The sequence below is a fragment of the Oncorhynchus nerka genome, linkage group LG27 (genome assembly GCF_034236695.1).
Source record: "Oncorhynchus nerka isolate Pitt River linkage group LG27, Oner_Uvic_2.0, whole genome shotgun sequence".
In the NCBI taxonomy this organism is placed as follows: Eukaryota; Metazoa; Chordata; class Actinopteri; order Salmoniformes; family Salmonidae; genus Oncorhynchus; species Oncorhynchus nerka.
Window position 1 is genome coordinate 24,085,883 of NC_088422.1, and position 11,735 is coordinate 24,097,617.

Consider the following 11,735-nt stretch of genomic DNA (forward strand, 5'->3'; position numbering starts at 1 on the left):
ATTCTTCGTAAGAAATAAATCATTGTGACTGTGATTAGAAAAAGTCACACACACTATTTATATCGTGATGTGCTCAATCAAAAAACGAAACAATGTGAAACATTGCAAATCTTGAATGCATCCAAGTCACGAGCAAGCGTCTTTTTTTCCCAACGCAGTTGAGCCAAAACCACGCCCCGTTGTTCAGAGGGGCGTTCTACTACGCTCCCATTGGCTAGCTAGCGTTGTCTCACTCACAGGCGATCAGCGCAGAGACATTAGCTTTCCAAGGTAAAGATGGAAAGTGTCATTTAACAATTAGTTGACAACTGTAATGCAGGCCTATTATTATCATGTTTGGTAACATTTCCACATGTATTTATTTTAAGAGTTTCAATAAGTTGTAAAAATGTCTCAGAACTCTGCTGAATTCCTTCAATTGAAGGTCAGATAAGTTTAGCTAGGCTACTTAACGTTACTAGCGCGGTGTTTTAATTTGGTATATTATCATTAGTAGTCTATTATCAGGTAAAAGCATATGCTTATTATTCAACATCTCTCATATTTATTAGCTAATAATTCAGTCGAATACGCTATGCTACAGCCATTGAATCTGTCTTTGAGCGTCAAGGCACGTTAATGGCTAGCTCTGTCCACGACATTATGTTATTTTATTTTTCAATCTTGAAATACAGGGGCAAACGTTATTAATGAGTGACTGAAATTTCGCGCTACGTGATATTCACTTCCGGACTTGGAGCGCTCAGCGTTGTAAAACGCTCCTCTTAATAACGGGGCGTGGTTTTGGCTTAACTGAGTTGGGGAAAATAATTACACAACACAACTTGGTTGTATGATGCCCTTTAATGCATTAGCTTTTACATTACTGTTGGAGCAAATGGATTGCTTGATCGCATGTTGCTATGCATGAACCATTCGGAGTATTGTAGATTGTGCAGGTATAGCCTAACAGTTTACAAACCTTGTGTAATTTGGTCATCACCAAGTGATAGGACATGGGAAATTCAATCAAGTTTGCTGCAAAACATGATTTATGAAACATGACATCTGTATATAGGATTATTCCTATGCAGTGTAGCCAGAGTCTCTAGGTTATTTTCAGTGCATGTGGTGCCTATCAGATAAAATAAAATACATCTTCTGACATTTTCTAATTTCTTAGTTTGATTTTCATAATACTGCCTTTTATATTCCTTGCGTTAGCTTACTGTCCGTTAACATTTCACAGTTGCAGAAATAATCATTTTCAGATGGATACAACACAAACAGTGTGATCAGACCTCGTGCCACACAGTCAAATTTCCCCCTAGATGAATCCTGGTTTAATTCTGTCTACTGAAGGGCCTTACAGGCAAACGCAGGAGGCAGTCTATAAAAGTAATGAACAATCAATTCATGTTTTCTCACTATTGCCTTTTGAATTTCAACAGTTCATAATCAAAATCCAAGTTCACTTTTCAGATAACAAATCTGGGGTTTTCCTCACTGAAAATGTATCATATTTCATTATGATCAGCTTTGTTATGGCTCTCTATAAAGCTGTTTGTTATGCCCATTATGAAAAGAGGTGGTGACATTGGGGTGGGTTGGTTTGTTAGTGGGATAATGAAGGGGTACACACTGCCATCTACTGTGTAAATAGACCTCTTGTAAATGTCCATTCAATGCACACAGGTCATGTCCTTTTTTGGCCTTTCTAGTATGTGCCTGAAACATTTATAAGTGAACCATCCAATTAACACTTTATGAATCAAAATCCTAAAGGCTACTACGGGTTAAACGTACCAAACTATGAAAATGTCTGCACTCACTACTGTTAAGTCGCTCTGGATAAGAGCGTCTGCTAAATGACTTAAATGCAAATGGACATTTGTTGTAATAGAATAAGAACAAATACATTTTAAGTTGGTTATGTTTCAAGCAGTTATGAAAAATGTGGGTGTTGCTACACAGTCTATTCACGTGATAAGTCGTGCTACGCCCACTGCACACCCTTGCTTGTTAAACCTGCACTGTTGTAAATGTGAGTTCATGCTTTTGTAACTTATCATCGTCGGGCTATGGTTTGATTGACTCTCTGACTGTGAATGATTATATTTCATAAATTATATTTATTTTATTTTAGAGTGTATTTCCGAGTGTCAAGATGAAGATAGCCGTGCTTGGAGCCACTGGACAGACGGGACAGTATCTTGTGAACCAAGCTCTTCAGCAGGGACACTCTGTCACTGCCATTGTCAGGAACCCAGGGAAATTGACAGTGCAACATGAGAAATTAAAGGTAAATAATGTAATGTCTTGTCTGAGCACCAACTGTATGTCTTTTTACATTTCCTCTGTAATGTACGCAGCAGAAATGTTTTTTTTAGAGAGGCTTTATGAAGTGTGAACCTTACCCCAGGCCTGAGAGAGCCTATATCATAAAACTGCTATTTTCTCTGTTCTGTCAGGTGGTTGAGGGCAATATCTTCTCAGAAGCCAGCCTAAAACCTCACTTCCAAGGACAAGATGCAGTTATATCCTGCCTGGGGTTCCCTGCATCCTTTCTCTCCGGAGTCACTGGATACACCTTGTCTATGAGGGCCGCAGTAAATGCCATGAGAGAGGCCAAAGTGAACCGCATTATCACCATGACTTCATGGTACACTGACCGTAAGTAAAGTAAAATATGACTGAGAACATTTGAGAACAACTTGAGAATGTGTTCTCAGTCAACTTACCTGGTAACTTACTTACTTAGGCCTCAATCCACCAAGGGATGAATAGAGCCTCTCTAACCTGGTAAAATAAGGGTTAAATAAACAATGCTATGACTGTATTTCGTTAGTGATCATGTTGCCTTTTTAATGTACAAAGTCAGTTGCGTGTTTTTATCATTGTGAAACAGCATTCCCTTATCTTCTTCTCATTTTCATCCCCATAGCTAACTCTGGCACACAGTCATCTTACCTCATCCGCTTCCTACTGCTGCCAATGATCCGAAGTGTCCTTAGCAATATGTTTGAGATGGAGCACTTTCTGAAGAAGACACAGGATGTTAACTGGACAATTGTCAGGCCGCCGGGTCTCAAGAATTTACCTGCCACAGGTAAGACAGATGAATAGGGTCTAGTTTAGATACACTATATATATATATACACTGCTCAAAAAAATAAAGAGAACACTTAAACAACACAATGTAACTCCAAGTCAATCACACTTCTGTGAAATCAAACTGTCTACATAGGAAGCAACACTGATTGACAATACATTTCACATGCTGTTGTGCAAATGGAATAGACAACAGGTGGAAATTATAGGCAATTAGCAAGACACCCCCAATAAAGGAGTGGTTCTGCAGGTGGTGAACACAGACCACTTCTCAGTTCCTATGCTTCCTGGCTGATGTTTTGGTCGCTTTTGAATGCTGGCGGTGCTTTCACTCTAGTGGTAGCATGAGACGGAGTCTACAACCCACACAAGTAGCTCAGGTAGTGCAACTCATCCAGGATGGAACATCAATGCGAGCTGTGGCAAGAAGGTTTGCTGTGTCTGTCAGCGTAGTGTCCAGAGCATGGAGGCGCTACCAGGAGACAGGCCAGTACATCAGGAGACGTGGAGGAGGCCGTAGGAGGGCAACAACCCAGCAGCAGGACCGCTACCTCCACCTTTGTGCAAGGAGGAGCAGGAGGAGCACTGCCAGAGCCCTGCAAAATTACCTCCAGCAGGCCACAAATGTGCATGTCTGCTCAAACGGTCAGAAACAGACTCCATGAGGGTGGTATGAGGGCCCGACGTCCACAGGTGGGGGTTGTGCTTACAGCCCAACACCGTGCAGGACGTTTGGCATTTGCCAGAGAACACCAAGATTGGCAAATTTACCACTGGCGCCCTGTGCTCTTCACAGATGAAAGCAGGTTCACACTGAGCACATGTGACAGACGTGACAGAGTCTGGAGACGCCGTGGAGAACGTTCTGCTGCCTGCAACATCCTCCAGCATGACCGGTTTGGCGGTGGGTCAGTCATGGTGTGGGGTGGCATTTCTTTGGGGGGCCGCACAGCCCTCCATGTGCTCGCTAGAGGTAGCCTGACTGCCATTAGGTACCGAGATGAGATCCTCAGACCCCTTGTGAGACCATATGCTGGCCCTGGGTTCCTCCTAATGCAAGACAATGCTAGACCTCATGTGGCTGGAGTGTGTCAGCAGTTCCTGCAAGAGGAAGGCATTGATGCTATGGACTGGCCTGCCCGTTCCCCAGACCTGAATCCAATTGAGCACATCTGGGACATCATGTCTCGCTCCATCCACCAACGCCACGTTGCACCACAGACTGTCCAGGAGTTGGCAGATGCTTTAGTCCAAGTCTGGGAGGAGATCCCTCAGGAGACCATCCGCCACCTCATCAGGAGCATGCCCAGGCGTTGTAGGGAGGTCATACAGGCACGTGGAGGCCACACACACTACTGAGCCTCATTTTGACTTGTTTTAAGGACATTACATCAAATTTGTATCAGCCTGTAGTGTGGTTTTCCACTTTCATTTTGAGTGTGACTCCAAATCCAGACCTCCATGGGTTGATAAATTTGATTTCCTTTGATAATTTTTGTGTGATTTTGTTGTCAGCACATTCAACTATGTAAAGAAAAAAGTATTTAAAAGTATTTCATTCATTCATTCAGATCTAGGATGTGTTATTTTAGTGTTCCCTTTATTTTTTTAAATATAAATATAAATAAATATATACATATATATATATATACATTTATATATATATATATATATATATACAAATGTATGTGGACAACCCTTCAAATTATTCGATTTGGCTATTTCAACCACACCCGTTGCTGACCGGTGTATAAAATCGAGCACACAGCCATGCAATCTCCATAGACAAACATTGGCAGTAGAATGGCCTTACTGAAGAGCTCGGTGACTTTCAAAGTGGCACCGTTATAGCATGCCACCTTTCCAACAAGTCAGTTTGTCAAATATCTGCCTTGCTAAAGCTGCACCGGTCGACTGTAAGTGCTGTTATTGTGAAGTGGAAAATTCTAGGAGCAACAACAGCTCAGCCGCGAACTGGTATGCCACACAAGCTTACAGAACGGGACCGCCGAGTGCTGAAGCACATAGCAAGTATAAATCATCTGTCCACGGTTGCAACACTCACTACTGAGTTCCAAATTGCCTTTGGAAGCGACGTCAGCACAAGAACTGTTCGTCGGGAGCTTCATGAAATGGGTATCCATAGCCAAGCAGCCACACACAAGCCTAAGATCACCATGTGCAATGCCAAGCATTGGCAGGAGTGGTGTAAAGCTTCTCTGTAGTGATGAATCATGCTTCACCGTGTGGCAGTCCAATGGCAAATCTGGGTTTGGCGGATGCCAGGAGAACGTTACCTGCCCCAATGCATAGTGCCAACTGTAAAGTTTGGTGGAGGAGGAATAATGGTCTGAGGCTGTTTTCCATGGTTCGGGCTAGGCCCCTTAGTTCCAGTGAAGGGACATCTTAACGCTACAGCATACAATGGAATTCTAGAAGATTCTGTGCTTCCAACTTTGTGGCAACAGTTTGGGGAAGGCCCTTTCCTGTTTCAGCATGACATTGCCCCCATGCACAAAGCGAGGTCAATACAGAAATAGTTTGTCGAGATCAGTGTGGAAGAACTTGACTGGCCTGCACAGTGCCCTGACCTCAACTCCATCGAACACCTTTAGGATTAATTGGAACGCAGACTGTGAGACAGACCTAATTTCCCTACATCAGTGCCGACCTCACTAATGTTCTTGTGGCTGAATGGAAGCAAGTCCCTGCAGCAATGTTCCAACATCTAGTGGAAAGCGGTGACCATCTCCATATTAATGCCCATGATTTTGGAGTAAGATGTTCGATGAGCAGGTTTCCACATACACCTGCTCACAATGTTGTGTATACTGTATTCTTTAGCTGGGTTAAAGGCCAAGTGCAGTCAAAAACATGACACAATGAGGTTGGAATAATACTGTGAAATTGTGAAAATGATCATAATGCCCTTTTAGTGTAAGTGCTTGAACAGACTGTTGTGGTGGGATGGAGTTTTTGCCTTCCTGGTGATATCAGTAGGTAGTAAAATTAGTCAATTGAGTTTTGGCCTGCCTGGTGACTTCAGTAGGCAGTAGATTATAAAATAGACCGATAAGAAAGAGAGTTCCAAACCACCTATTTGCCCATATCAGCTAGTTTTCAGTTTTCCCCTCCCCACTCAGAACACTCTGACAGTCCTAGCAAAATTCTTGCTTGAGAAATTGCTCTTTTTGACCATTTTAATTTAAAAGAATCACTGTAAGGTGCTTAATTGTTACCAAGAAATTATTTGATATTGAGATGAAAACTGTTGCATTGCACCTTTAAAAGATTGTTCTAAAAGACTCCAACATTTTCATTGTTACAGGATTCATTTTGTCATACAGTATGCATGTTTCTAATATATTGACTTACAGTAATCACGTAAGTCATCACATTAGACTGAACCACTTTCAGGTTCAGCAGTAACCCTCCCTGGCTAGCTCTTTACACTCGTACCCATATACATGTTGAAAATGACATTTGTACACTGATAAGATGATAATCTTGTTTATCCTGTACGTGCTGCCCATCGGTCGCTTCATCAGCTGGCATGGAATCTCACTGCTATGCTGTTGACACCCAGCTGCATATAAAAACTGTTCCAAGTCCCTCTGATGCATGTGCCCATCTGAACACCTGCCTTGAGGAGATAAAGGCATGGGCGATGCAAAACATCCTTCAACTGAACAGCAGCAAAACCGAGGCCCTACTTGTTGGCACCCCCTACCAGGTCCAGCACTCACCAATAACAGACCTCACCATTGTAGGACAGAACATCACTCTCTCCCCCTTAGTTTCCAATCTGGATGTAAAACTTGATTCCTCCCTGAACTTTGACAGCCACATCAAACAACTGTGTAAATCGTCATTCAATCACCTCAAGAACTTTGCCAAACTTCGTCCCACCCTCACTCAGTCTAATGCAGAGAAGCTCGTCCATGCCTTTATTTCCTCAAGGCTGGACTACTGCAACACACTCTTCATCGGGATCCCAGGCAGGAGTCTCCAGAAGCTCCAATACATCTTGAACAGCTCTGCCAGGATCCTGATGAGAGTGCAGAAACACCATCACATGACCCCCATCCTAGCATCTCTACACTAGCTCCCTGTCTCATTCTGGATTGTATTCAAAACACTCCTGCTGATTTTCCAGTGTATTCACGAAAACTGCTCTCCCTCCATAACCCCTATCAAGCGATAGCTGAGCTGTGCTCCTTAAGGGATCGGGCATTCAGCTCGACTGCCCCCAGCCTCTGGAATGCCCTCTCTGCCCACCTGAAGGCACCAGACTCTGGGCTCCTTTAAAACGGACTAAAGTCCTTTCTCTTTAGGAAGGCTTTCTGTTGATAGCTGTGCTCCTTGGACAGTTGCCCTGTCTAGTTATGTCCATTATTATTACATTTTTTTACTATTTGTTTTTTATCTTTTATTTTTTGCACTTTGAGACTATTCCATATAATGAAAAGCACTTTACAAAATACATGATTATTATTATTATAAGCACCTAAATTGGAATGCAGTTGCTATGAGACAATCACCCTCCTTTATGTTTCAGATGTCAGAGCTGAGGGTCTCTGCTTCACAGCGCAGTATTGGTTTTGACTGACAGCGGTTCTGAACTTGAGCACCATGCACGGCAGAAGTTGCTCTCATCCCTTTTGCAAATGTTTTGTTTTCTGAGTGAAGGAAAATAAATAAAGAGGACTCAATTTATTTTTGAAAAATGAGACTGAAGATTATAATAAATACCGCTTTGATGTCATAAAAGCAAGCCAATGTGTCAACGTTTATGAGCACTATGCTTGATGTACAGTTACAAGATGACATGGCATCTTACCCTGAATTGTTCTGAACAGAATGAGCCTATGTTTGTTGTATTGTGAAGGAATTTGGCAGGGAACACGCATCTGAATGCAGTTGTGAATCTATCCTATTCGGACCAAAATTACCATCTGCTTCTCTGAATTGCCTCGTGAAGGCTCGTATTTTGTAACTTAGCTAGCCGTGTTGGCAATAGAACACACTTTCAAATGATGCCCACCTGACTCAGATTGCGATTTATAATGGACCGTTTCTGGAATGCGTAAACAACAAGAGTAATTGTGTGATGGCGGGGATGCAGAGCTCTGTTCCAAACAAAACAATTACAAGTGTGCTTGCTCTAGTTCCTCAACAGCACAGCTAGGGGAGTTCAAAATATCACCTTATAGTTGAAGACTCTTTGAGTCATAAAAGTACATTGAAATTACATAGGAACTCTGCACACTTTAGAGAGGTGTGTGGCCATTTGGAAACACCAGTTAGACCTCTCACTCAAACCCTTGTCATTGTTTAGTCTTATGTTGCACCTACCCCAAATTACCATTAATATTCTTATGTTACTGAATGTATCCAGAGTATTTTCAGATTTGGTTGATCAACAAATGCGGCACCAAGTACAGTAAATGTAAAGTGCACATAAAATCAGAAGCGTAATGTTTGAACTCGATGTCAGACAGCTCGATGTCAGACAGCTAATCTGTCTTGTGTCAGATTAGCTGTTTTGTCCTCATTTTAGGCTAATGATTTTCCCATAATCTCCAAACTTTTCCCTTTGATTGCTACCATGGTTATGTATAAGCTTTCCATATTTCTTCTGTAAGAAACATTTCAATTTTGATCTATCCATATAGGCCAATTCCTACGAGTGTAAGGGTTTAATTTAGGGTCATAGTTCTGCTACTACCACAAGTCCCTGCACTTTTCTCAGAAGACTTAGTGAAATGGACCAATCAAAATGATGATGGGAACAAATGGATCTCTATTTACTTTGTTCTTTTCACCAGGTAAAGAGTTCCTTACCCACGAGGGCTACTTTGTTCCTGACTCCAATGGCCTGCCTGTAGGAAGTGCTGTAGGAAGGGGTGATGTGGCTCGTTTCATGCTCTTCCTCCTCAACACCGATGTCTGGTTCAACAAAGCGGTTGCCATCACAACCAAAAATGAATGAAATGCTATCAATGTTCTGTTTGCGTCAGCCTTTAATTGTAATATAGTTTACCATCTTGTGCTATTTTCATTATTGTGAACATTTTATTAAATGTATTTCTGCTGGTTTGAGCAAAATGTGTCAATGTTTTTATTTTATTTATGATGTGGAGTTTGTTACCCTATAAAGACATAAGCTATATTTTTGTGACTTGGCATGAAGCAAACATTTAAAATGGTAGAAAAAGTAATTGAAAGTCTAGGGCCTCTTTAAAAAAGAAATTACATAATTTTACAAAATTTAAGTATTCAGACCCCTTGACGTTTTCCACATTTTGTTACTTTACAGCCTTATTCTAAAGTGGATTATACAGTTTATCCCCTCTGCAATCTACACACAATATCCCATAATGACAAATCAATAACAGGTTTTTAGACATTTTTGCAAATGTATAAAAAAATATACTTAAATATCACATTTACATAGGTACCCAGACCCTTTACTAAGTACTTTGTTAAGGCACCTTTGGCAGCAACTACAGCCTCGAGTCTTCCGGGGTATGACTCTACAAGCTTGACACACCTGTTTCTCCCATTCTTCTGTGCAGATCCTCTTAAGCTCTGTCAGGTTGGATGGGGAGTGTCACTGCACAGCTATTTTCAGGTCTCTCCAGAGATATTTGATCGGGTTCAAGTCCGGGCTCTGGCTGGGCCACTCAAGGACATTCCGAGACTTGTCCCGAAGCCAATCTTGTGTTGTCTTGGCTGTGTGCTTTGGGTCGTTGTCCTGTTGGAAGGATAATTTTCGCCCAGTCTGAGGTCCTGAGCACTCTGGAGCGGGTCTTCATCAAGAACCTGTCTGTACTTTGCTCTGTTCATCTTACCCTCGATCCTGACTAGCCTCCCAGTCCCCGCCGCTGAAAAACATCCCCACAGCATGATGCTGCCACCACCGTGCCAGGTTTCCTCCAGACGTGACACTAGGCATTCAGGCAAAATAGTTCAATCTTGGTTTCATCAGACCAGAGAATCTCGTTTCTCATGGTCTGAGAGTCTTTAGGCAAACTCCAAGCAGGCTGTCATGTGCCTTTTACTGAGGAGTGGCTTCCATCTAGCCACTCTACCATAAAGTGCTGATTGGTGTAGTGCTGCAGAGATGGTTGTCCTTCTGGAAAGTTCTCCCATCTCCATAGGGGATCTCTGGAGCTCTGTCAGAGTGACTTTCGGGTTCTTGCTCACCTCCCTGACCAAGGCCTTTCTCCCCCGATTGCTCAGTTTGGCCAGGCAGCCAGCTCTAGGAAGAGTCTTGGTGGTTGCAGACTTCTTCCATTTAAGAATGATTGAGGCCACTGTTCTCGGGGACCTTCAATGCTGCAGACATTTTTTGGTACCCTTGCCCAGATCTGTGCCTCGACACAATCATGTCCCGGAGTTCTACAGGCAATTCCTTCAACCTCATGGCTTGGTTTTTGCTATGACATGCACTTTCAACTGTGGGACCTTATATAGACAGGTGTATGCCTTTACAAATCCTGTCCAATCAATTGAATTTCCAACAAGTGGACTCCAATCAACTGTAGAAACATCTCAAGGATGATCAATGGAAACAGGATGCACCTGAGCTCAAGTTCGAGTCTCATAGCAAAGGGTCTAAATACTTATATAAATGTATGTTTTTTATATTTAATAATTTAGTTAACATTTCTAAAAAACTGTTTTTGCTTTGTCAAGGGGATTCTGTGTAGATTGATGAGGGGAAAAATGTATTTTATCAATTTTAGAATAAAGCTGTCTGGGGTCGGAATACTTTCCCGAATGAGCTGTATGTTCTTGGTAAATCTGCACTATGACTATTATTGTTACCTAACCCTAACCCTATTATTGTTACCACATGGGGGCATTACCGTATCATAAACTGTCATCATTACTGTGAGTATACAACTTTTTGGACTCACTTGATATGGTGTAAAATAGCATATTTTCCATTTTGTAGTTGTTCATCATTAATGCTAGTCAGATATTATTGATTAATTGAATACTGTAATACGTTAACACATTTTGAAAATAATTAACAAATGTTTGCCCAGGTAGGTCAGCATTTTGCATGTAGGTGTGTAATTAACCAAAGGTTCCTGGTGCAGGTGTGAATGTCGGTCAGTAAGGAGCTCACTGTTCTGTCAAAGGATCATTTGATTGACCCATTACATAAAATCATACATTTTTGGGGAGACTTTGCTTATATTCAACCTCAGAGAAAAGTCAGTTGCCTATCTTGCTGTAAGCCCCTATGGGAGTTAACTTTGTGCAATCAGTATGCAGCCATCAGCAACCTTTCCCCACTAATAAATTGTGAAATTACTTTGACCTGTCGTTGATGGACCAATTTGTCTGTTGAAATTCTGTTTGACAATTGGCCAAATTCTCTTTGTCCTGCAGTAGCCTTGAAGCCTTGTAAACTAGAAGGACACTGCGCTGAAACCAAACGTGAGAGCAGCAGTCAGTCTGGTTGACCAAGCTTATGGCCTGGAAGACTTTGAGATGACATTATTCCCAATCACAACTGACAACTACTGTCTGTCATCCACACTACTGACAGTCCTTGATACTTCTGTGAAGATCTGAAAGGACTGGATATGTGTAAACAGTATGCCAGAAACCAGATGGAGCTAGTACTG

The 11,735-nt window shown here is 42.0% G+C and overlaps 1 protein-coding gene across 3 annotated transcripts; it reads left to right on the forward strand.

Moving 5' to 3' along the window:
* The first annotated feature begins 189 nt into the window (after positions 1 to 189).
* Positions 190 to 9,198, forward strand: LOC115111401 (flavin reductase (NADPH)-like). Of its 3 annotated transcripts, none has more exons than XM_029637415.2 (5): positions 190 to 270; positions 2,126 to 2,281; positions 2,451 to 2,652; positions 2,924 to 3,088; positions 8,919 to 9,198. In XM_029637415.2, the coding sequence occupies exons 2-5, from the start codon at positions 2,147 to 2,149 to the stop codon at positions 9,080 to 9,082; spliced, it is 666 nt and encodes a 221-aa protein (XP_029493275.1). In that variant the 5' UTR covers positions 190 to 270; positions 2,126 to 2,146; the 3' UTR covers positions 9,083 to 9,198. The 3 variants fall into 3 exon arrangements, with proteins under 3 accessions (XP_029493275.1, XP_029493276.1, XP_064867548.1); XM_029637416.2 differs by lacking the exon at positions 190 to 270 and adding an exon at positions 1,957 to 2,023; XM_065011476.1 differs by lacking the exon at positions 190 to 270 and having other exon boundaries at positions 2,030 to 2,281.
* Positions 9,199 to 11,735: the final 2,537 nt, after the last annotated feature.

Excerpts from the sequence above, each read along its gene's own strand:
- LOC115111401 (XM_029637415.2), top strand. The coding sequence starts at position 2,147 with ATGAAGATAGCCGTGCTTGGAGCCACTGGACAGACGGGACAGTATCTT. Across the intron at positions 2,282-2,450 it reads TGCAACATGAGAAATTAAAG|GTGGTTGAGGGCAATATCTT; the intron begins GTAAATAATGTA and ends CTGTTCTGTCAG. Across the intron at positions 3,089-8,918 it reads CAAGAATTTACCTGCCACAG|GTAAAGAGTTCCTTACCCAC; the intron begins GTAAGACAGATG and ends TCTTTTCACCAG.